Consider the following 26,789-nt stretch of genomic DNA (forward strand, 5'->3'; position numbering starts at 1 on the left):
ATGGCCATGGCTAGGAGGTAGTGAGGACTACAGATGGTGCAGAGTCAATTAAGTTTGGCGCTGGAAAAAGCACAGCAGGTCACAAAGCATTCAAGGAGCAAGAAAGTCGATGGTTTGGGCGTAACCCTTCATCAGGATAAAGGATTATGGCCGAAACATCAATTCTCTTGCTCGTCGGATACTGCCTAACCTGCTGTACTTTTTCTAGCATCACACTTTATACACAAATGGCATGAAGCTACAAGAGTGACAAAGTTATATTTTGTAGTATTTTGAACACGAACATTTAAAGATTAATATAACTTTAAGGAAATATATATCAGAAACTGGAGTCAGAACCACTCCAGAGACAAGAGCACACATTCTTGCCTTGCAATTAGCATAGACACTATCGTAATGCTGGGAATGTCAACCTTCAAATGAGATGTTAAACAAAGGCTCTGCCAGCTTTTTCAGGTGAACAATAAAAGTCATAAAAACAACATTCAAAGATCAGGAGAGTTCACCTGAAGCCCTGCCCAAAATTTATTCCTCAACCAGTATCGCCAAAACAGATTATCCAATCATTTATCTTGTTACTGTATGGAGAGCATTGTGGGTGTAAATTGGCTGCAGCAGTATTACAGTGACTGCACTTCCAAAGTGCTTCAATTAACTACTTTTAAATATTTAGAAAATCTTAAAAAGGTGCTAAGTAAATACAAATATGTTCATTATATTGGCTAGGTTATTAACGCCAGATGAGCAGTATTTATTTTAGGTTGCATTTTTATAGACCCAATAGGTGAATTAAGTTGTCAACATTGCAAATTAAGCTACAAAATGAAAAATGACCTCTGTGGCTCCACTCCCTCCCCCCCCAAACCACCAAATCAACACAATGGTCCTTGCATCCATTTGTTGCACAATAATCCACGATAACCTCTATCAACTTGCTTCTCATTAAAGATGCTAATGAGATCAGAAGTTGCAAACTCCACTGCAACATTTTATTCCAATATCCAATCAAATTAGTTATTTGATAGAAAAAAGTCTGCATGAATTTGTTTTGCATCACATCTAGTAAATTCAATACAGAAAAGATTATTTGTGCCATTTGTGAAGACAAGAAATGACCATTAATAAATGGTTCTAGCCATTACACAACTCACAGAATATTTTTGTTAATAAAGGTCATTACCATCCTCCAATATACCAGGTACAGTAACAAGGGATTAACAAGCAAGCAATTCAGCATATACGCATGCAAATAAATTGTATTAAATTTGATGATAATATGTACAGTGAGTATTGCTTGTAGAACCCCCGAAGAGACCCCTAACAAAATGACTACAAAAACTGGAAAAACTAGGTTTACTGGAAGAATGACTATTAGACAGCAATCCAAAATAATTTTTGTGCAGCTCCAAAAGCAATTTTGTAAATAGTTTTTCTAAATGTGAATGTAACAAATTAACTACCAAATGGACTTTGAAAGGATTACAAACAATAGGTATCCTATTAGCATGGTATTATTACATTAAGTGGAGGAGCACTGCCATGGAACTTGCAAGCATGGAAGCACGTTTAACTATTACAGATGTCGCACACATGCAAATGAAAAGGCTTATACTAGTGAAATAGCCTAGGTTTATTCTACAGCAATTAAAAAGACAAGCCAAAAGATTGAGAAACAATCAATAAAAGTCATAACCCTGAGACTTCAATTTTAAGGATTAATTATCCATCAAGACATTGAATAAAACAAATCTAAAAGTGTAAAATCACAATGGGGATTTGAGAACTTCAACTATTCATTTGTAACATCCTACATTCAAAATAATTAGCTTATTTTCTATAATTAAGAAAAAAAACACACAAATAAATGTCAGTTCTTTTAATAGGAGTTGTTCAATTTTTCTGAACAAGTTGCAATCGTGCACTAGTTATTCAATCCATTGAATGAGGTAATATATAAAAGGCACGTCTTCACAAAATATACAGGCATTTAGACTTTGCCATGAGCAAAAAAATACATACACAAAATTAGGAATCTCAATATACTTAATTTTTAAAAATTTTGCTAAAACTAAGAGTCTAGTCACGATTGTCACAGTTTTACAACACAAAAACAGGGGCAAAGAAAATTAAAAGAGATCTTGCTGATTAAGCGCTACAGGTTTAATAAAAAAAAACACCCTTCACTTTCCGATTGTCTTCTATTGACCATACAGAACACTATTGTTAAAATTCAGACCAGGAAACATTTTATTATAAAAATGCAATAAAAGTTTTGTAAAAAAAATTAGACTTCATTCTAAGGGCTCTGCTACATTCTTACTATAAAACTCTCCATTAATAAATTTCAAGGATAGGAATTATACACAGCAACTTCGTAAAGACCACAAAAAGCTATAAATAAAATGTTTTTGTTTGATTATACAAAGCTTCTTTTTCTTTACAGACCTGACCTGTTTTATATTTTATGTTAGATGACTAGTCTCCAGTTTTTAAAATTTTCCTTGAAGCTGCTTATTAAGCAGTTATGGTAAATTGAATTTATCAAAACCCCAAAGAAAACCCAGAGTGCAACATAAATATTTTCCAAGTGTGCAATACAACTTTTAAAATATACATTAACAAGTGGTTTTTTATCTTAAAAGTTTTCAAAAGAAATTGAATTTCACATTTTAATTCTTCTAAACCATTTTTTGTTCCAGTATGGATCAGTAATACCCAATAAAGATCAGGGAACTCATTACTGAAAAAATTCCCATTAACAATAATAAACACCATAATTCTTTGAAGAACACAAATTTATGCAGTTAAATAAGAAAACTCAAAAGAAAAATCAGTAGTAGTTTGTTATTTTTTGAATCTTTCAACATAGAACTCAATTTTTCATAGAATTGCCCATTTGTGGCATCAAGATAAACTTTTATATTTTAAGAAAATTAAAGCTTGAAATAGTTCAAACTTTAATTAGCTAAACTCAGCCTTTAAACAACAGAAAATTCACTGCATCCCAAACCATCAAAATGCTATAAATACAGTATCAAGTTTCATCAGGAGAAAGAAACATTTAGTAGTTGTTCTTAGTGCTATATTCCAATCACAGCAAACAACAAAATACAACACTTCATAACTGAATTTCTCCAGAAGTTAAGACCACATACCCAACATTCACAGGTTAAAGTTACAGTACTGCACTTCAAAACAGTTAATTTACCTCTCATTCAGAATGGTATTGGGTCATGTTGCTAAGTGAAATGTCATACCATCAAGTATATCTATGTACAGCAAAAATTGTATTTCTGAAGGAGTTAGAGTGTTTGCTTAGATATTAACAGACCAAACAATTTAACATTTGCTAGCATTAACATTATTGTGCTAGCAAATTCTTAAACTGGAAAATGCAGGACAGTTCAAGTAATTGGTTGCTTATTGATTTTTAAATAATGGTTACTACATTTGATGACTCACTAAATGGTTTAACAGGAACTATCACTCTCATTCAATTATAATACCTGGAGGTGTCACATTTATGCAACGTCAAAAGCTTGGTGAGGAAGAGGATGAACACAGTAAAATCAAACTTTAGGAACTGAGATCATTGAATCTTTTTGAGAAAAGAGAAATGGGACATCCCTCTAGTGATTACAATTGGATCTTCATGAAAGGAAAAGAAAAGAAAATAGTTCAAATTTTTGAGGTTGTTTCCTATGAAATACTGCAACTTTAACAGATTTAAAAAATATTGAAAGCAGATTTCTTTTCTTACATTTTATGCAAGAAAGCCATGCAGTGGAATTTGTTTCTTTACAATTGTAGCCTAAACCATGCAAGGTTTCCAGATATGAACGTTAACTTGAAGATATTCAGATTTAATGCTAAATGTTATCTAATAGCAATATTCTTTACAAGACCACAGTGGAACTTGCGTATGTGCCTATACAGGTCACCCGACTGAGTAAATCGTCTTTCACACCATTTGCAGGCATGTGGTTTCTCCCTGGTGTGCACAACTGTGTGACGGCTGAGATTATGAGAGTACTGAAAGCTCTTTCCACATTGACCGCAGGTATAAGGCTTTTCACCGGAGTGAGTTCGTTCATGACGTTTTAGTGTGTACATGCAGGAAAAGGTTTTCCCACACTGTGAGCAGGTGGGCATGGAGCCATCAGTAGGCATTTTAGCTCGAGGGCCATCTTTTTCCCTGAAGTGAGTGCTCAGGTGAAGCTGAAGGATATGTGGGCTTGGGAAGCCTTTGCTGCAGAGAGGACAGATAAAAATATGTCCTGCCGACATTGCCACCTTTTTGCCTGAAATATCTGATGATGGCATATCATCCTCACTCCCGTCCTTTTCATGCTCTCCTCCTACAGCACGTGCCACACCATTCCCAGCAAACACAGGACCAAATCCTGTCAGCATGCTACTGGCAGAATTCCCACTCTGACTTGCTGGATCCATTTCTTCACTGTCTTCTTGGTCTGACAGCAAATCTTGTCGATCTCCAATAAGTGGTCCGGTGCCCTGCTGCTGGCTGTTGGAGGCCAGCTGTCCAGAAACATAGGAGGAGTAAAATAAATCTCTTCCAGACACAGGCTTGAAAGACAGATCTAGAGCACAGTCCACATCAGCTGGGGCCTTGATATGGTCAATAGCTGTCTGAGACAAAGGTTCTGTGGAACTACTGACACTGGACTTTGTTTTTCCAGCTGCTGCCTTGCATAATTCTGGTTCTGTAGATACTGGATTGATACCTACAAGGTCAGAAAAGCCTCCACAATGTCCATTAACTTTTTCACTGCTTGTGGGTTTATCATCTGCAACAGTACAACTTTTCTTGATCCGTATGCCACAATTGTGTGTCACTGGCTCATCACTTTCTGAAGAACTCTCTTCTTTCACAGATCCAAGTGCATTACCATTCATTCTGTCATCTATGCATTGTTCTTTATCTTTCAATCTTCCTTTACAAACTTTCACAATGTTGTACATGTGAAGGTAGCTGGCTGCAGCTAACACATCTTCCACTGGTAGACTATTAAACTGAAGTTTTCCCTCATACATGAATTCAAGAAGCAGGCCAAAGGCAGGAGCTGTGACAATGTCACTGTTCAGATGCACAATGTCTCTTTTGTCCAGCTGGTCCCTGTAGAATAGATGGAAGTACATGCTGCATGAAGCAAGCACTGCGCGATGGGCTCGAAACTGAACGTCTCCAACTAGAACAGTACAATCACAGAGAAAGCCCTGGTGACGCTGCTGACTCAGACACTGCAGCAACTGCCGGCTATGGTCTGGAAACTCCATTCTTCCTTCATAACCTGCTAAAGCACGAAAATGAAACAGAAATTACAACCTAAGAAACGCATTCAATTAAAAACTGCGCCATTAATGCTTTAAGACTCTAAAATTGAGAGACAGTAATAAACATAACGCTTGCGCGGATTTATAACGAGCACCTAGTGTTCGTGCAGATGGCATCTGTAACACGACAGCTGTCAGAAAAATGTTATCAATTAGGGAAATTAAGTAACGATCATTTAAAGCAATTAGTTTCCCGAGTAATCACCAAACTTTGGCACTTCAACATGACAAAAGAGCGTTCAGTCAGTGATCACTCGTATGGCGAGCAAACAACTGTTTACTGTTAATACCTTGACCACAGGCAAATTGAATAAAACTAAATTCTCACGCCCCCTTTTGGTTCACTCCTCCCCAAAAAGCGTCAATAGCCTGAAAGCTTCCCCCCACCCCACCACCTCCCCCCTTGCTGAAACCCACCCGAGTAAAATCGGTTGGAAATCCGAAATGGACCCTGTGGTAAAGTGGCCTCGAAGCACAGAGAGAGAGAGAGAGAGAACTGGGTTTACTAACTCCAGGAACAAGCTGGAGAGTCAGCTGCTCTGACATCACTGGCAATGGAAATGCTACCTCCAGCTGTGCTCCTTTAATGCCATATGTTCCTTTAACTCGAGTTCGCAGCCAACGACCGGAGGGGGAGGGATAGGAAAGAGAGTTCACTGTTGTTCCAATTTTACATCCTTCTCCTGGCTCCAGCTTTTGCTGTTGCTGTTGTTGTTGTTTTGCAAACGGGGCGCACACAACTTTCTCAAGTTAAAACACATCCTGGAAAAATTACCAAGTGCGAGTGGAACTCCTGATACTTCGGCCTAGGGGGGCGGTAGTGATAAGCCAGTGAGAGAAAAGGGGAAGAGGAAGGGAAAACAACACCAACGCGCACTTGCATAACTCCGAAGCAGAAGCCTGCCGGTGCACGATGAGAACTTGGGGAGCGGAGCGGAGCTGGGCTGGGCAGGAGGAGCCTGGCTCTGTGTGTGTGTGTCCCTGTGTCTGCGCGTGGCCCTGGTCCCGGGAGCGCGTGCTGCCCTCCCTCCCAGGTGTGCTGCACCTACCTGGGCAGAGCGAGCGTCGCGGCGGTCGGCTCCGGGGGGACGAGCGCTCATGAGGCCAGTCTCTGCGCAGTTCCCCCCGCTGTGTGGTCCCTTCATCTGCGGCGGCCCAGATGTTAGTGGCCGCGCAGCCAACTGTTGGTGAGTGCAGGACTCGTCTGGGAGCCCGCTCTCGCGATACTTACCTATTGAGCAGCGCTCTTAGGTCAAGGCACTGGATTCATGTGTCTCCCTCCACCGACTACCCTCTGCACGTCTTCACTCACTCCGCTCTACCTGCACTCCGCAGTCACCCGAGCATCTGGGTACATAAGTTGTACTCTTAACCCAGTTCCATTCGATTTTAGCACTTGCACCCCGATAGAGCTGCACGCCAGTTTAAGATTGGGGAAACAAAGTACCCTAGATGCTGGAATCTGTACTGAAAGCAAAACAATAAAGAAAAGCTAGATATCACAGCGGATTAGGTTGCGTCCCGTGAAGTGGATATGCCTCTCTTCGATTTTTATTCCCCTCCCCCGTACCATCCTTTCTAACTGTTGCCCCGCCACCCAGTAAAGGATGCGTGCCACTGTTCGAAGAAAAATTAGGAAGTTCTTCCAGTTCCCTGGTCAATATTTGCCATCAACCAAATCTATCCAAAACAAATGCTGTTTGTGATGTGTAAAATAACTCTTGTGTTTACTAACATAGCAACAGTCACTGTACCTCAAAAGGAATGCTGTAAAACACTTTAGGGAATTTCCAACAAAATATCAATACAGGTCTTTTCTCTTTCCCTAGTTCTTGCCAATCAGGAATTGACTGCATAAACAGAAGGGGACAATGATCAATGATTGCTTTTAATGGTTACATCCCACTTTTCTTGGCAGTTACAGTTTTCCACTGCTCCTCTCCCATTACTGCCATGTCATTCTTCCTAACTAAGGGAATGTGTTTATTGCTCAAAGGTCCATGGAACTATAAAGGAAAACAAAGTGTTCTCCCCGGTTCCTGTCCAATATTTATTCTTGCCCAACTCAATCCATATAAATGCTATTTGTAGAATCTTGCAAGGTGTAAAAGAAATCTCATGTTCACCTAGACACTGCACCCCAAAAGTGAAGATGAAAGCATCAAGTTTAAGATCCGACTCAAATCAAAACTGATACCTTTTCACTCCATGGTACATTATGACACTCAGGTGCCATGACAGTAATACTTTACTAAATGACCCTTAATAGGTTTGGGAACAAAAGACTATTATAACATTCTTACTTAAATAGTCTGTTCAACCTCAATCATCAACCAATTTAAGCAAAGAAGTCAAGGGATTAGGAGACAGGGCAACAACTTGGAATTGAGATAGAATATCAATAACGAATTTATTGAGTTTTGCAGCATGTTGAGCTGCCAGATCATCTATGTCTGCTCCCATTTCTTATGCTCTTATATTCTTCAATAGGTGTCCAATACAAAGAAAATGTTAGTGTTGTGAATTTATTCAAATTTCAAAGCAATACTGCCATTACAATTGTTCTACAATATGAAGGATTTTCTTCTTGGGCTTCAGGATCTTGGCCTAAGGTTCAAATGGAGGTCATAAACTTACACTGTGTGAGGAATAGTTGGTCATCTGTGATTTTTCAGTTAATGGTCAGAGGGTGTGCTTGGTGTCCAAACCAAGACAACTGTTGGTGCAGTCTCAAACCTGGAGAACCAAAAAGGAGGCCTTCCAGCATGAAAGCAGCAGCAGCTGGATCTATGGTGGGCAAGTGAGGGAGATGGTGCTTCAAGATGGAAACATTCTCCTCTCCAACCCTTTAAGTTTAAAAGCAAAAAAATTTGCAGACTAGTTGCTGATGAGAGGGTTGTCACTGATGCTGAAGCCAGGCAGGCTACTGGGATTTCCAAGGTCCATCACAGTATTGATCACCATAGCCTGCCTGATGGCATCTGTACAGATCCTCACCACCTATGGAGTGGAAGATCCCAGTCAGCCTCCAACAACAGGCCTTAATAGGCCTGAACAAGCAATTGGCTACCCATCACTTGCAATTCAGTAGTCTTGTCACACCTCCATAATGCCTCTGGGAAATGGTGCAAGGATGAAACGAAGGAAAGGGCATGCTGACCAATAGTACTATTTATGTTACAGTCCAATCTGTCTGTCACAATTCTGCCCTGCCTCACTTCATTGTGGTTTGAGACCCACTAGATTGTAACTTCACTGCAATGTCAAACCTTAAGTAGAATGTACCCTTTGACCTCCTTGACTATCTGCTTTTTACACCTACTTGAAGCATTCAGTGTTTAAGTGCCAAAAGAGAAGTGCTGCTCATATTTGTAAACTTACATGTGCCTTGTTCTCTTCTGGGCAGAAATACAGCCTTCAACCAGGTATTGTAATTCAGCTACGGGTTTGCAACTGGAAGGCTCACATAGTCAGGTGTAAGAATATAAACAAATCAGACATCAATATGAACAAACAGATATATCAAATCATAAAGGAAAGATGAAATATAAAGTATAGTAATGTAAAGTTCTATTAAACTGATACTGCAAGTCCTTGTGGTATGCATCTTGGCCTATAGATTCAGAAATGTTGTGGTGTGATGAATCATTATATTATGGCCTTGCCACTCAGTAAGGGCACAAATTCATGCTTGTGATTTTTTTATGTAGAAAGTTCTCAAATTCAGCCATTTACTTGGAAGAGCCATCTAGAGAGAGAGTGAAAATTAAAGGAAAAGACACCCTGAGCCACTTTTGGCAAACTCATAGCAGCTAGTTACAGAATGGCATTGGCAGAGTGCTTGAGAACAGATTGCCTTCTTGTCATCTTGGCGAAGATGTAATAAGTGACTCAGGGGAGGGGGCTAGAAATGATGTAAGGAAAATTAAATCTAAAAGTAAAGCCCTATAGCAATGAATTTTTTACAGATTATTTATCATAGATATATTATGATTCAAAAATAGAAAGAAGTTGTTTTATATCTGGCTTCCTATGACACTTTGAAACACATAATCATTTAAGGTTTCATTTTGGTTCATGTATAACGTTTTACTAGATCCAAATTCAGTTGCACTCCTCATTATTTGATTATGCAGTATGTCACAGAATCATGTACACAGGACTATAGTGAGTTAGGTGCTGTCAGTAAGGACAGTAGTCTTATGGCAAGGGTGGAGAAAATGTATCAATATTCTTTTACCTGATCATTATCTGTTCTGAGAGTGCATGACTGAATCAGTCAGATTGTTTATTACTTGTCACTGCAGATAACTACTTTGGCAAAGTATCTCAGAGCAAAGTATCTCAGAGCATGCATGGAGTGCAGTATGCCATCGAGAAAAGGAGGTGGAAAGTGTGTGAAGAAAATAAGGTTAAACTTCAAATGGATTTTGAATATTGATATTAAGAGTGACACTTTTTGAAAATAATTACAGCTGAGAAGTAAATATAATTTAGTTGCCACTTTGTGGACTGTTTAGATGAGGTTTACTAGATTGGTATAATATACTAAAGAACTGCAGATGTTGGAGATTTGCATCAAAAACAGAAACTCAGCAGGTCTGACAACATGTGTGGGGAGAAAGCAGAGTTAATATATTGTATCTCACTGTATTTCTCATATATCTGTCATATTTAATGTATGCTCTTAGATGTATAACACTTCCAAATTGTTAGATCATATTTTTGGAACATCATAGTTTTTGCAAAAGGCAAACAAAAAAAGGCTTTAATATCTACATATCTGAAGCACATATTTTGATTTGCTGACATTTACCTATTGAGAAAACTAAGAAATCATACTTGTTTTAGAATGTCAACCAGTAAGTATCACTAAGTCAGTAAATATCTCCAGCTGTTAGTTGTATATATTTTTACAAGCTGTTTTTCAACACATCAAATGAACATATGTAGCTAAACATTAAATTTACATGACAACAAGCATATGACATTTTTAACAAAACAAAGCTTATGCATTAGATTCTTGACCTATTGTTAAAATACTCTGCAGGAGTTTCTTTGATGATGGTTGTGTTTTGGTTTGGAACTAGGGCATAAGTTTCCAGATGTTGAAAAATTCTGTGTGAAAAATAAGCAAAATAAGACATATAGTCAAGTTATATTTTTCTTACTGCTAATTGTAGGAGTAGAATATCAGTGGGCATTGTACCAATCTATGGCACATTATAACTAAGCACAAAAAGAAATAGGGAGTTCTAGCTACTGTGACAGAATTCTTTGATGATGAAAAGGTTTTATCATAGAATTTAGTTCCCATCTTCAAATTAAAGGACCTGTAATATAATGAACTATTCCAAGACATTTCACAGAATATAATTTGATAGATCCACATAAATAAAAACTGAAGTAGATGATGAAAAGAATGTTTAAAAGAGATAGATATTAAAAGAGAAAAATAAGGCATAAGCTTTAGGGAGGGAATTCCAAAGCTCAGGGCCTTGGCAGGTGAACGAGTGGCAATCAATTCTGGGTGTTCTAAAATCAGAGAATTACAAGAGTGCAGATATCTAGAGGATTGTTGAGGTGGAGGAGGCTACTTTGGCAAAGTATCTCAGAGCACGCATGGAGTACAGTATACCATCGAGAAAACGAGGTGGAAATAGGGATGGGCAAGAGTAAGGAGGAATTTTAAAATTAGGATGAGAATTTTAAAATTGAGGTGTTGCCAGACAGGGAGACAATTGGTCAATGAATATAGGGATGAAGAATCAAAGAGATTTGGTGCACTTAAAGATATGCTGAGTTTTGCATCTGTCTTGAGTGAAGGACAAAATCAAATACAATCTTCATGATAATTCGCCTCATCGAAGATCAGGGCCTAAATAGGGCCTAGGTGGGAAGTTGTTTAATCTTAGTATCCTCTGTGCCAGAATTGAACTGACAATGCATGAGCTACAGTTATTGTCCACTTTACACCAGATTTGCATATCACATGAAATTTCTTTAATTCTGAAGATAAGAAACTTACTCAGTTCTTGAATGTTGCCAAAACAAAACTCATATCAACATACACCTGGTTAGCCAAGTATTCTATCTCCAATATGTTGAAGATGAGACTCTGGAGAGACTCATTTCCTATACCTTGGCAGCCATCTCTCTCTCAAAAGGCTACTATTGCTGATGAGATCCAGTTTTTACAGCAGTCTTGGTTTACAATAAAATCGCTTCAGTGTTCCAAAGAACAGTTATTGAAATCAAAATTCATTGAATCCACAGATGCTGTCAGACCTGCTGAGTTTTTTCACGACTTTCTGTTTTCATTTCAGATCTCCATCTTTGCTTCTTAGTTGCTTTTATTACCAAATATACATCATTAAGGCAGGATGAGAAACCCTTTTCAGGTCATTGTCTTCCTATGACTGAAGAGATAAGAATTAAACTAGGAAAGAGTACTCCTAACCATTTGGATGGTAGGAGAAAGGAGTCAGAGGATCAATATGTAGTCAACCGTGGCACAGACTGCAGTCAAGGTGGGAAGGTGAAACTCCAGTTACACCAGCAACTAAACATTTGTAGATATTTTGTTATCAACCTGTTCAGAGGTGTGTCCTCTAGGGCAGGTGAGACATGAACCTCGGCCTCATGGCAGAGAGGTAGGGACTCTATTACTGCATTACAAGAGCCCTACTTACATATATATACTTACATTTATATTATATATTTAATGAAAAGTAGATTTTATAGGCCAAATGATTTCCTTCTATAATGAATCTGTAAATAACTCCAAACTCTTTCACAGGAGTAAAATCAGGCAAGTACTAATGCTGTGTCAAAAATGGACATATAGAGGGTTTCATTGAATTCTTGGACAAAGAGGTAGGATTCAAGAACAGCTTTCAAGGAAGAGAAAGGCATGAAAAAAATTAGAGGTTCTGGGATGGAATTCCAGAGGTCAGGGTATTGAAATCTGAAAACAATGGTAAGGGCAAAAACAATGGGGCATGCAAAAGAGACCAAAGATGGATCAACACAAAACCTCAGTCTTTTAGAACAAGAGGAGATTACAGATGGGGAGAAATAAGGCCATGGAGGAATAGATAATGAGGATGAGTATTATAATTTGAGACAATAGTGCACTGGAAAACAATTAAGCTCAGTGAGCACAGAGTTAATAAGTGAGCAGAACTCAGGACTGATGACTGTGAAGGCAACCAAGATTTGAACTGGCACAAATTTATAGACAGTGGAAACTCAGAGGCTGGCCAAGGGAGCATTTGAATACTTCAGCCTGGAACAAACATATAATGGACAAGAATTTCAGCAGCAAATATGCCAAGGTGAGGCAGAGAAGGGCAATTTTACGGATGTGGAATGCAGCATTTTTGGTGATGAAGATGATGTGTGATTGGAGGCTGAACTCTGAATAAAATAGGAGGCCCTGATTGTAAACAATTGGTTCAGCCTGAAACCGAGGTAAGAAAGGGGTATTGAATTAGGGCCAAAGGCAATGGTTTCAATCTTCCTATTTTTCAATTGGAGGAAGTAAGTCAAAATGAAAACTAATGTTGGAGAAGCAGTCTTAAAACACAGGCAGTTTGGGAGAGCTGGTAACAAGGTAAACTGGGGTTTATATCTGGAGCCTAATGTCATGTATTGTGATGTTGCTAAGGGTCATAATTTAGGTGTGAAATTGCTGGGAGTCCAAGATAGATTCTCAAGTCAGTTGCTGTCTTACTATGATGAAGTGTGGTTACGTTTGAACTGTAGCAGAACTATGATAACATCAAAAGCTACACTTTTTTTGGCATACCCTTGAACAATGTCAATGAAGATGACTGGGATTTCTGAAAAAAAAACACAGACAAGCAAGTAGTATTGGCAAAGCAAGGTGGAGGGAGTGGCTGGTAGGATGGAATGGAAAGGAGTGTTGCAGAACTGGAAAGGGCAGGAAGGAGCAATGGGAGATGAGAAAAACAGACGTGGTAGGCAACAGATGTACAGCAATATCAAGAGAAAACCTGCATGCAATGGAAGTTGAGTGGCATGACGTTACTGTTCCTGTTCAGTGGCAAAAGTCAGCATATCTGACTGACTACATCACCTTGAACATCAATTTCTATCAAACACGTCATTGAGATGGCTTCTAGCAGATGATTGTCAATGGACTGGGCTCTGGGCAGTTTTGGAACAAAGAACATAGAACAGTACAGCACAGTACAGGCCCTTCGGCCCTCGATGTTGTGCTGATTTTTTTATCCTACGCTAAGATCAGACTAACCCTTCATTGTACTATCTTCCATGTGCCTATCCAAGAGTCACTTAAATGTCCCTAATATATCTGACTCTACTTCCACTGCTGGCAGTGCATTCCATGCAACCATCACTCTCTGTGTAAAGAACCTACCCCTGACATCTCCCCTAAACCTTCCTCCAATCATCTTAAAATTATGCCCCCTCATGATAGCCATTTCTGCCCTGGGAAAACATCTTTGGCTATCTACTCTATCTATGCCTCTCATCATCTTGTACACCTCTATCAAGTCACCTCTCATTCTTTTGTGCTGCAATGAAAAAAAACTGTAGCTTCCTCAACCTTACTTAATAAGACATGCCCTCTAGTCTCAGCATTATCCTGGTAAATCTCCTCTGCAACCTTTTTAAAGCTTCCACATTCTTCCTACAGTGAGGTGACCAGAACTGAACACAATATTCCAAGTGTGGCTGAACCAGGGCTCTATAGAGCACAGCTCTTAAACTCAATCCCCCTGCTAATGAAAGCCAACACACCATACGCCTTTTTAACAACTCTATCAACTTGGGTGACAACTTTGAGAGATCAGTGGACATGGACCCCAAGATCCCTCTGTTCCTCCATACTGTCAAGAATCCTGCCTTTAACCCTGTATTCTGCATTAAAATTTGATCTTCCGAAATGAATCACTTCACATTTTTCCAGGTTGAACTCTATCTGCCACTTATCAGCCTAGCTCTGCATCCTGTCAACGTTCCATTGCAAACTACAACAGCCCTCCACACTATCCACCACTTCACCAACCTTCATGTCATTGGCAGACTTACTACCGTTCCTTCCACTTTCTGATCCAAGTCAAAATCACAGTGAGCAGAAGTCCCAGAACTGATCCCTGCGGAACATTGCTGGTCACCAAGCTCCAGGCTGAATGCTTTCCACCTACCAACACCCTCTGTCTTCTAAGGACCAGCTAATTCTGTATCCAGACATACAAATTTCCCTGTATCCCATGCCCCCTTTCTTTCTGAATGAGTCTACTGTGGGGAACCTTATCAAACGCCTTTCTGAAATCCATGTGCACCGTATCAACTGCTCTATAGTCATCAATGTGTTTTGCCACATACTCAAAGGATTCAATAAGGTTTGTGAGGTGTGACCTGCCACTCACAAAACCATGCTAACTATCTCTAATTAAGCTCCGGTTTTCCAAATAATCATAAATCCTGTCTCTCAAATTCTCTCCAATAATTTGCCTAACACAATCGTAAGACTGATTGGTCTGTAGTTCTCAGGATTATCCCTATTCCCTTTCTTGAACAATGGTTTGCTGCCTGCCAATCATTTGGCACTATTCCAGTGGACAGTGAGCATGCAAAAATCATTGCCAAAGTGCAGCAATCTCTTCCCTCACTTTCTGTAATAACCTTGAGTATGTCCTATCTGGCCCAGGGGAACCTATCTACCCTTATGTTTTTCAAAGTTTTCAGCACATCTTCCTTCTTCACGTCAACCTGTTCATGCAGATCAGTCTGTTTCATGCTGTCCGCACAAATGTCAAAGTCCCTCTCAGTAGTGAATACTGAAGTAAAGTATTCATTAAAGACCTCCCTTATCTCCTCCAAATCCAGGCACAAGTTCCCTCCGCTATCCCTGATCGGCCCTACCCTCATACTAGCCATCCTCTTGTCCCTCATAGAAGTGTAAAATGCCTTAGGGTTTTCCTTAATCCTACCTGCTAAAGCTTTTTCAAGCCCCCTTCTAGCTCTCCTAAGTTCATTCTTCAATTCCTTCTTGGCTACCCTGTAATCCACTAGAGCGCTGCCTGATCCTTGCCTCCCCAACCTTAAGTAAGCTTCCTTCTCCCTCTTGACTAGATGTTCCATATCCTTTGTCACCCAAGATTCTTTCAACCTACCATCCCTTCCTTGCTTCAGTGAGACAAACCTGTTCAGCACCATCAGCAAGTGCTCCCTAAACAGCCTCCTCATTTCTGTCATGCATTTCCCTGAGAAGATCTGTTCCCAATTTAGGCACCCCAGTTCCTGTCTAATAGCATTGTAATTCCCCCTCACCCAATTAAATATTTTTCCATACCATCTGCTCCTATCCCTCTCCATGAGTAGAGTAAAGTCAAGAAGTTGTGATCATTATCACCAAAATGCTCTCCCACCAAGAGATCGAACGCCTGGCGCAGTTCATTGAAAAGCACTAAATCCAATAGGGCTTCCCCTCTAGTTGGCCTACCTACATATTGAGTCAGAAACCCTTCCTGGATGCACCTGACAAAAACTGCTCCACCCAAACTATTTGAAATAAAGAGATTTCAATCAATATTAGGGAAGTTAAAGTCACCCCTGATAACAACCCTGTTTCTTTTGCACCTTTCCAAAATCTGCCCCCAATCTGCTCCTCTGTGTCTCTGTTGCTATTGGGGGGTCTGTAGAAAACTCTCAATAATGTGGCTGCTCTTTTCCTGTTTCTGACTTCCACTCATACTGACTTTGTAGACAAACCCTCTTTGATGACCTCCCTTTCTGCAGCTGTGATACTCTCCCTGATTAGCAATGCCATTCCTCCACCTCTTTTAACTCCCCCTCTATTCCTTTTGAAACATCTAAACCCTGGAATATCCAACAACCATTCCTGTCCCTGTAATATCTAAATCTCCGTATTGGCCAGAATATCATTGTTCCAAGTACTGCACCAAGCTCTAAGTTCGTCACCCTTATTCCTGTTACTTCTTGCATTAAAATAGACACATCACACTGACTGCACCTTTGCCCTATCAGCTATCTATCCCTCCTCACAGACTGTCTGCATGCTGTATCTGGCCGTTCACTACCTACTCCATCATCTGATCCATAGTTCCACTTGCCACTCCATTACCAATCTAGTTTAAACCCTCCAGAAGAGCTTTAGCAAACCTCCCATCAAGGATATTGGTGCCCATTCAGTTCAGGTGCAAGCCGTCTTTCTTGTACAGGAGGTATCCCAATGATCCATATATCTGAAGCACTCCCTTCTACACCAGCCCTGCAGCCATGTGTTTATCTGCACTTGTTCTCTGTTCCTCAACACTGGAGACCCCAGGGGTACATACTCAGACCCTTACTGTACTCACTGTATACCCATGACTGCATCACCAAATGCCAGACTAATGCCATTTACAGGTTCACTGATGACACCACCATTGTCGGTTGAATCTCAGATGGCAATGAAACAGACCATAGACTTGGAAAAATGGTACACTGAGAACAACCTAGCTCTTAATGCCAGCAAAACCATGGAACTCATTATTGACTTTTGGTGGGATGTTACTCATGCCCCCCCCTACACATTAACATTTACAGGTGAAATGAGTGGAGAGTGTCAAATTCCTGGGAGTGGTCATCCACAACAAGCTTTTTTGGACACTTCATGTGGATGTACTGGTTACAAAGGCCCAACAATGTCTCTTCTTCCTCAGACAGCTGAGGAAATTTGGCATGATGGCGAATACCCTTGCCAACCTTTATAGGTGCGCCATCGAGAGTATTCTGTCTAGATGTACCACTACCTGGTATGGCAACTGTACCATTCAAAATTGGAGACAATTACAGAGAGTGGTGAACTCGGCCCGGACAATCACAAAGGCCAACCTCCTATCTATAGAATCCATCAACCAGGCCCACTGTCAAGGAAAGGCCGCCAGCACACTTAAAGATTCATCTCACCCTGGCAATGTTTTTCTACATCCTCTACCCTCGGGGAGAAGATACAGAAGCCTGAACACACGCACCAGCCGATTTTGCAACAGTTTCTACTCTACTGTTAGAATATCAAATGGACTCACAAACTCTTAACATTCACCCATAATTTTGTTTTTGCCACTGTTTATCTATTATTTACTATCTATGCTACTTAACCATGTGATCTGCTTGTATTGCTCACAAGACAAAGCTTTTCACTGTGTCTCGGTACACGTGACAATAAATTCAATTCAATGCAATTCAGTTCAATTCCTAGCCTCAGTATCTCGTGGCACCAGTAGCAATCCTGAGATTACTACTCTGCTCGTCCTGCCTTCCTGCCAACATAGCTCCTTATATTCACTGTTCAGGTCCTTATCCCTTTTCCTACATATGTCATTGGTACTGATTTTTACCACAACTTCTGGTTTCTCTCACTCCCCCTTAAGAATCCTGTAGATTCGATCCGAGACATCCCTGACTCTGGTACAATAGCTAAACATTATTGCAAACTATTTGAAACTAATTATCCGATAGCTATTACGCTATCACTCTTGTATTTGAAAAGGGAAACAAATATGTATTGCCAAAGCTTTTGCTCTCCTGAAATGTGCTAGAACCTACACAAATATGTACATGTTAGGACTATGTCGACACAACATATAGTAATGTGAGGATTTCTAATAGTCTTCAGGATGAATTCAGCAGATTTTCCATGGAATTGGTAGCTTTTCATTTGGTAATATAAACACAACACCAAACAAATTTTGTTCACTACACAGTGTTGATCTCTTACACAGATACAAAGCACAGTTCCGGGTATGTCATGTTCTGCCTATCTTATCTGTTTATCATTCTGCAGTCAGGAAGTAATGCTGAGTCACTTCATTAGGGAAGTGTCTATGTGTGTGGAGGAGGGTGGTGGTGATGATGGTGGTGGAGGTAACATGTCGGTGAGTGTGTTTGCTAGTGGGTTATCCAGAACCAATCGGACAAGAGTTGTCTTTATTTTAGTTAATATGTGCAGCTGTGCATGGATCATCATGGTCTGGGACCTACTGAGCTACGATGACCAGTTCTTCTAATATAATAAATGATGCCTTTGTGGGGAAGGTGAGAAGTAAAATAATAAAACATTTTATCCAGGAGATCAGAAGGCATGGTTGGCATTGTGGCAGACATTTTATAAAATGTGAAGTTGTCAGTACACAAACTGTGATTGCTAAAATAAGACTTGAACTGCATTATTGAATTAAAGCTTTTACACAAGAAATGTTTGGTCCAATGAAGAGGATGTTAAATTAATTCTATGTTATTTCTCTCACATTAAACATATTTGATAAGTTCATGACAGATTCGATCATCAGACCTATGTTACTTGGATATGTCCGAGTATGTACACAGGTCTTACAAGTCTACAGTCCATAAAAATTTGTACAATTCTACTATGCTTTCATTCTGTTACATCTATACTTGTAAAATGAAAGTGGAATTTATTTTAACTGATGTTTGCCTGTGATAGCACAATGGCAGTATATTTTATTCCTTCTTTGAACAGAAGGATGTTTATTTAGTCATCATCATGAAGGATGATAGGTAGAGAGAACTGGTGGAATGTAATTCGCGGATGAATTGATATGGCTCTTAACTGGTGGATCAAGAATGGTATTAGTAGATATATTTCATGCTTATATATATTTCCCTGCTGCCTTAGCCCATTCATATACATATATAGTTCATTGCAAGGGTCAAGTTATGGTGCCAGATCCAATGAAACAGGAAGAATGGCAACAACTGTATTTTTTAAATGATTCTAAATGAGGTCTATTATATATACATTTGTGTTAATACTCACTACATCAGTAGTCAGAATACAGCCTGAATTGGAATAAAATAATTGCCTAAAACAAATGTATATTTTCATGATTGTATCATGACCAAAAGGTATCTACAAAATGCATTTAATATTTTAAATATTTAGCAGTAAATGCACAAAGCTGAGGAAGTTGACACAATGACTGTTTAACAGCAAGAGGAATTAAATATAGTTAGCTTTCTCAGAATTAGAAGTAAGTGGTTGATCAATTCACAAAGTTCCCTTTTTGTGTTTTTCACAGCAGTGAATAACAATTTGTTAGAAGTTGAAAATACATTTTCTTCCTCATTCCATTAGATACTACGAATTGAAAAGAGGCCCCAGTTTCAGTCACTGTAAAGTCATGCAAACTTGTTATATATTCAGGATTCTGAAAAGGAAGGATAATACTGACCTCCCATCAAGAGAGCAGATACAACCCTACTCATATAGCTCAACTGATAACATTCACACTTGGAGGTGAAGAGGCTGTTGGTGTTGAAACCCACACCAGGTTATACTTCCTTATATGCTGACACTCTAGCCCAGTACAAAAGAAATGCAACAAATCATAACTTATCTTCTGCTACCCTATCCAGTTGCCATTGAAAAGAAAACAACATCACTATGAGTGTTGACATAAAGTGCAATTGCTCATACGTGATTGTAATGAGGTCAACTAGGTGGGCCTCATAACATATCTCATGTTCCCTGATTGGGGCTGTTAATGTGGTTCAGTCAGAGAGCTCTGGCTGACACAGTGTCAGAGGTGGCTCTGAGGAAGCCAGACCAGTGACAAGTGCACACGTAAATAAAGGATGACTTGGTGACTGGATACCAGCCTCTGTGGAGTTATTTTAGTGGTAACGAGAGTGGGATTAATGATGTAACCATACAAAAGCTCCTACTAGCTGAAGTTGAATCGGACTTCAAACAAGAACTACAACTGGCTTTGTCATTACGAAAAGTGGCAAATGGAGCATATGAGTTACAGGGTATGCTGATGGAAGTGGACACCCTCATGTCCACTTGGGGAACACCGTTTGAGTGAAGGCAATTGCATAGCCTGAACAAAGGGGATTCTAGGTCAGCCCACAGCAAATACCTAAAACAAAGCCAAGCCTTGGCCAAATGGTTAAAATATTCTTCAGGATCTGGCATTGTAGTTGCTGTTAGTATGCGGACCCGAGACAGCAAAGGAATTCCACTAGACTAAATCAAGTAAAAGAACTCATAGTCTGGTATCAAGGAGAGTGTATATCCTGGAAAGTCCACCTACATCTGGCTTGGAAGAGTTAAATTGCTTATCAACATCAAAATTAGAACTAATCAACATAATTCTCTGGTTAAATGGTTACCCATTTAAGGGAGATTAATTCCAGTATCAGTAATTTCAGGACCAGTCTTTAACAAAATTCACTCTGGACTCCAACCCTTAAGTTTGTGTAAGAGCTTGGCTAGACTGAGAACCTGTGCTGCGTAATCTTTACAGATTAATGGTACAATTTCTGTTCTCGTCTTTTATGAGAAGCAGCCAGTTCAGTTACCACTGACTGTAATAGAAGGCTCAAGCCTAAGTTTGATAGGGTGAAATTGGTTGAGAAAGATTCACCTAGATTGGCTCGCCATTTGTCGATTAGAAAATGGCTACCTGAGTGAAGTCTTAAATAAATACCCAAAAGTTTTCCAGGAAGGTTTAGGGACTATCAAAGGAGCCAAGACCACCTTGTGCATTAACCAGGAAGGAAATTGACAATTTTGCAAAGCCCACATAGTGCCATTTGTCTTACAGGCATGGGTAACAGGCACAGTCAATGCAAGGTCAGGTCCCATGGTGTACATTCCGGTAGATGAAGCGGTCCTGAACAAGCATGTGGACCACATGAAAGCTGCAAACTTACAAATGGGGTAGGAGCAAAACATACCCGACCCCTCAGAATAGCCGGAAAGTCTGTTGGTTTCTCCCCCTCCGTCTAACATTGAAGAAACCTTGGAGTCTGAGGTGAACATGGTGGATGTTGCAGCCTTGACACCTCTACCGGATGAAGAAATGGATGAATTTCATCTGAGGTGCTCCTGGCATAATAGGCAAGTTATGATCCGGTGAATTTCATCCAAGGCTGAGTCAGAGAAAACCATACCCGTAGGAGAGGCTGCAGGAGAAAGGACAGGATTGGGATGGGGTGGGGGAATGAGGTCAGCCAGGTGGATCTCATAGAATACCAGCTCCCTGATTGGAGCTATTAATCTGGTCCAATCAGGGAGCCCTGGCTGACAGTTATAAACAGGAGCGTCAGAGATTCTGTTCACTCTGAGAGCTGGTTCTGAGGAAGCCAGACCGGTGTCAAGTCCAATGTACATGTAAATAAAGAGTGACTTGGTGATGGGAGTCTGGCCCACCTGTCCCTATTGTTCTAAAACCTCTCTTACAACTGACTCTGTTAAACAGGATGAAGCAATGTTCAATGCATATAGTGAAGAGGCTTTCTAATTTAATGGAATTAGTTAATCAACAGCTAACCGCAATGACAAGAAAAGTCATAAATTAAATTCCTAGCCTGTGCTGAGATGGCACAGCTACAGTGATAGAAGAGTGCAGAAAATTGACTAGTTGTGATAAGTAAATCTGATAGTACTCAAAGTTCAATTGTTTGGTCAGAAAACATTGTAAGACTAGAATATGCTTGTTATTTCACATTCACTGCTTCATTTCAAAATCAGATGGATATTTCCTCAATTCATATTGGTCAACAACTCAATTGATGTTTTATAAGAGTCATCTGAATTTAATATGTTATAGTGTTGATCTATGAAAGATTGTTGTAGCACAGTGATTGTGTCCCTGTCTCTGAGCCAGGAGGCCTGGATTCAAGTCCTACCTGCTCCAGAAATGTATCATAACATCTATCCACAGATTGTTTAGAAAATATCTATAATATTGGTCCTCAAACATGATTAGAAACTTAATGACATACTATGCTGTAATGAATACACTGAGGGCTTATTTTTGAAAAGAAGTCAGAAACAAGTGATTCAAGCAATTAGAACAGATACAGAAGATGCTAGCTTGAACCCTAGGCTCCTATGGAAAGCTGGTATCCCAGAACAAACAAAATAATAGATGCTATATGATCTGGATTGAAATATAAAAGTAAAACAAGATTTTTACAGGCTATTTGTAATTTAATATGTTGCAATTATGAGATTTATAAAATTGTAATGTTTATGACATTGGTACTGTATTTAGGATAAAACTAATGGGTTATATGAGCTGTTATGAAGTCTGTCTGCTAACAGGCCTGGATGAGGGGCGAACAGAGATTAATGGAAGACCCATATGCTTTGGGTAGGATAAAGTGTATAAGATTTTCACACTTGGAGGAAATGGCACCTGTATTTGTGTTTAAAATGGTTAAATGCATAGTCACTAATGTCCCAGAACATGTTGAGACTGTTGGACTATGAATAGTTACGCTTTTAATTCAGTTGTTACTTTCAAGATAAAAGGGAGTTGCCGTCTCAAGGATCAATATTTCTGCCTGGAAACAAGGTCCATGTGATTCATGAAGAATGGCTTTAAGAGGAAAAGAAAGATGCCACATAATGTGCACAGACACAGGCAGTCAGCACTGGATCTGGTAGAGAGGGAGCAGCTAAAAGCTTAACATCTCTATAGTTCACTGGGCAAGAATGTGGCTGGGAGCTCGCATTCAACCTACAGGAACAAATTTGTGTGATTTTGAGATGATTCTGAATGATCTGCCTAGCCTGTGCAAGAGGCAACATTGCCAAGAGAAACCTTCACAATGAAAGACATTTCTATGTTTTGCTGGAAAAGAAAAGTAGTGGAAGTAAGCCCACAGGAGCTCACTTCGGACTTGGTCCAGGAAAATCAAATGAATGCATAAAGAACAATGTAAAGTATACCTGTGACATGGAGAATTTAGTTGGTTTAAGAAGTAAAAGGGAGAATTCATGTTCTGCAATTTAAGTATAAATTGCCTACTAAATATTGTGTTTAATTCATAGTACATTTTGTCCATTTGATACAGTAAAAGCTTTGAAATCTTGTCATACCATTGTTTCAGCTATCAGTCAGAAGTTTGAATTTAGTTTTTCAAAGTGATCAGTCTTCACAAGGATCATAGAAATCTCCCTATTCTTTGGATGTGTTAACTCAAAGATTTTGCATATGCAGGGTACAAAATAGGAGCAACAGTAGGCCATTCAGCCCTTCAGGCCTGCTTTGACACTCAATATGATCATGGCTGATCATCCAACTTGGTATCCTGGTCCCACTTTCTCCCCATAACCTTTGATCCCTTTACTGCTAAAAACTATATCTAACTCATTCTTGAAAGCATTCAATGTTTTAGACTCAACCGTTATCTGTAAGATAGAATTTCACAAGCTCGCCACTCTCAGGGTGAAGATATTATTCCTCATCTCAATTAGAAATGGCCTCCTTGTATCCTTAGACTGTGACCCCCTACCTCTGGACTCCTTAGACAGCAGGAACATTCTTCCTGTGTTTACCTTCTCTAATCCTGTTAGAACATTATAGGTTTATTTGAGATATCCCCTCAGTCTTCTAAATGCCAAATGAGTAAATTCCTAACTGAACTAGTGCCTCTTCATAATGTTGAGAGTGTAATGAGGTCAGCCAGGTGCTTTGGGGCTTTTAGTCTGTTCCACTCAGAGAGTTCTGGCTGACAGACATCCTGTTCACACTGAGAGTTGGCTCTGAGAGAGCTAGTTCAGAATTAAGGACTCTCCATGTGTAAATAAAGGGTCACTTGGTGATGGGATACTGGCCTCTTGAGAGGTATCTTACATATGACAGTTCTCCCATTCCCAGGAATCAGTCTGGTAAATCTTGGTTGCGTTCCCTCCATAGCCAGAGGTATGAATTTGCTCTGATAAGGAGATTAACCTGCACACAATACTCCAGGTATTGTCTCACCAAGCCCCTGTACAAACACAACAAGTCATTTCTATTGCTGTACTTGAATCTTCACCCTATGAAGGCCAACAGACCATTAGCCATCTTCATTAACTGCTGTACCTGCATGCTTACTTTCAGTAACTCATGCACAAGGACATCCCCTAATCATTGCTCTATCTCCTTTCACCAATCCATCACCATTCAGATAATAATCTGCTCGAGTGGATAATCTCTGCCTTGCAATTTTCCTCTCACTCAATTTGCCCAAATCAACTGAGGCATAACGGCATCTTCTTCACAGTTTGCCCATTCACTCAGCTTTATGTGGTCTGCAAACTTGGAGGGATTTCATTTAGCCCTCTCATATAAATCATGAATATATTTGTGAATAGTTTAAATGTCAAACATTGAAACAACTTATTTCAAGGCATAGTCAATGCTTCCTCACGTTAAATAACATTTAATTTTTACAAAAAAAAAGTTAGGCTGTGTGATTTAGTAGATTGCTGAGAATGGCAATGAATCTGTCATTGCATATGTTAGATATTGGGTTACAAGCTGTTCTTGAAGGAGAGTCATCCATTTATTCTAGTTCATTTTCTGGTACTTCAAAACATATTCCTATTTGAATACATTTTCAAGGTGAATGCATTATTCATTTTTTATTTTAAAGGGTATAGTGAAAAAAAAGCCAACTAATAGTGCATTACTTTACACTTCTCCAGTATAAGCTTATGCAATGACTGTTGCTTAGCAGTAGTTAGCTCATATGAATCTTTGGGAATCAACACAATAGGCATGTTCATTATGAATCATCCAGGGGTCATTAACTTACTCTCAATGTTTTTATTTTATGCAATTGAATTTACTCTGCTGGTCCCACACTTAACTGTGCGTAAGGCAAAAATTTTCAAAGACATTCAATAGGCAAGCAGTCATGTCTGTTCTGGAATAATTACATGTTTGTGACGAACAAACCACACACTAAAAATAACATTACTTTGCAGTACAGATGCTAACTATAATGTAAACATATTCTAGATTTTATGATATCTGCTAATCTAAATTATGCAAGTCAATTTGGCAATAAACATGTAAAAAAATGTTGTTATGCAAATTAATTTAAAACAAAATAAGGGCAAAAGAAAATTCTGCCCCCAGTTTGAAGACTGGGTGCCATGAGATCTGATCCTTCCATGCTCAGTTTAAGCAAGCATCACAAAACATCACATTTCCCTCTCATTTGCCTGATTGTAATGCACAGCTGAACACAACCTGTACTCCTGGCTGGTTGCATGTGCTGCAACTAATTTCCAGTTCTTGAATACAGGCTGCTGTTCTTTAAGGGGAAGGTTTTCTAACACTGAATGAATCTGCTGCTAACTACCAATATAGCAATTGGCTAAAGAATAAATAATAGAAATGGAGCAACAAGGCAAAACATGAGCTATCAGGTTCATGGATAGGCCACTTAGCAATAGAGGTCAACATGTTTGCTTAAGGGAATGATCATCACCCTCTGGTGGGAATGGGAGAAAATGGTTTTGGGGATCAATGTGAGGCATCTAACCCTGAGACAATGACAGTAGTGCTGGAAAAAGCTCTATAGCCTCACATGGATGGTCAAGGTGAATGAAAGCATGATATCCCCTACCCATTACACAGTCAACCTCTCATGCTGCTTAATGCACCACACCCCACATCATTAAACCATTAACAATTTTGAGCAGTCAGAACTGAAGGATAACTTTCAGACATTCTACCTTCCTCTCACACAATCTCCAATGATACAAGGCGCATACTCAACTCCTGCAGCCTCCAAATACTCCAGGTATTTGGAACTATGACAAGCAATCAGCCAAACACATTAAAACACACTCATTGACATTCTTCCCTCTATCGTGCAGGTCAAGGTGGCACATAATAAAGGGAGGAGAACAGGACTGATGGAGGCAGGTATGCCTTCAATTACGTAAACACAAAGGAGCTGATGGCATTCCACATCACATGGCCAGCTGCAACAGAATGCCTTTGTATCATGTATCACCAAGAACATACACAATGTCAATGTGACATCAAATACAGGCTACTAATTTTTAAAAAGCTTGTTGGCCAACTTAAAAGTCTGGGATTTTGGAGTTGAGGAATGATCTGGGACAACTAAATGGCTCCCAAGGTCAATTAGCTCAAAAGTAGACAAGGAGAGTACAAAGAAATGGTATTGCTGTGACTGAGAAAAGGCAAACTCTTTGAAAAATGCAAGATGGAGGTGAGAAAACAAACAAATCGGCTTCAGTTGTGGGTGAAATAAGAGACTCCTCGACTGCAGGTTTTTCCAGAATGAAAATTTAAGTCTGAATTTCATTATGCAAAGAGGAGGATTGGAACTGTGCTCATTTATGTCGAAAAATCACAGGGAATTCTGGATGGAGCATCAAAACGCATTGTAAATACAGATTGTCCTCATTTTACACCAACAACCCACCCATTCCTCTGCTGTCCCCTTGTGATGAGCCATGATTAAAAACCTGGATTTGTTGCTGCAGACACACATTTGAAAAATTGCGGTAACATCCAGAGTGAGGACTCTGTCTCTCTTCGGAAGAGATACCAGGTTCTGCAAAATGCGGTGTGCCCTGAACTTCTATCAGGAGC

The 26,789-nt window shown here is 39.6% G+C and overlaps 2 protein-coding genes across 11 annotated transcripts in view; one reads left to right on the top strand and one right to left on the bottom strand.

Annotated features, from left to right (window-relative positions):
* Positions 1 to 1,871: 1,871 nt before the first annotated feature.
* Positions 1,872 to 25,915, bottom strand: zbtb42 (zinc finger and BTB domain containing 42). Of its 9 annotated transcripts, none has more exons than XM_060829212.1 (2): positions 25,898 to 25,915; positions 1,872 to 5,315 (listed from the first exon to the last, which is right to left on the bottom strand). In XM_060829212.1, exon 2 carries the CDS (start codon positions 5,296 to 5,298, stop codon positions 3,877 to 3,879), a length of 1,422 nt encoding a protein of 473 aa, XP_060685195.1. In that variant the 5' UTR covers positions 5,299 to 5,315; positions 25,898 to 25,915; the 3' UTR covers positions 1,872 to 3,876. The 9 variants fall into 9 exon arrangements, with proteins under 9 accessions (XP_060685195.1, XP_060685188.1, XP_060685196.1 ...); XM_060829205.1 differs by lacking the exon at positions 25,898 to 25,915 and adding an exon at positions 6,587 to 6,882; XM_060829213.1 differs by lacking the exon at positions 25,898 to 25,915 and adding an exon at positions 6,405 to 6,580.
* The window catches only part of LOC132818315 (RAC-alpha serine/threonine-protein kinase), a 152,141-nt gene continuing 143,624 nt past the window's right edge, over positions 18,273 to 26,789 (top strand). For both annotated transcript variants that reach the window (XM_060829202.1, XM_060829203.1), the window contains exon 1: positions 18,273 to 18,287. The gene's annotated coding sequence lies outside the window, so the exon portion shown is untranslated. The remainder of the gene's footprint in view (positions 18,288 to 26,789) is intronic.

The sequence above is a fragment of the Hemiscyllium ocellatum genome, chromosome 8 (genome assembly GCF_020745735.1).
Source record: "Hemiscyllium ocellatum isolate sHemOce1 chromosome 8, sHemOce1.pat.X.cur, whole genome shotgun sequence".
Lineage (NCBI taxonomy): Eukaryota > Metazoa > Chordata > Chondrichthyes > Orectolobiformes > Hemiscylliidae > Hemiscyllium > Hemiscyllium ocellatum.

Coding starts and splice junctions, on each gene's coding strand:
- zbtb42 (XM_060829212.1), bottom strand. CDS start 5,298: ATGGAGTTTCCAGACCATAGCCGGCAGTTGCTGCAGTGTCTGAGTCAG.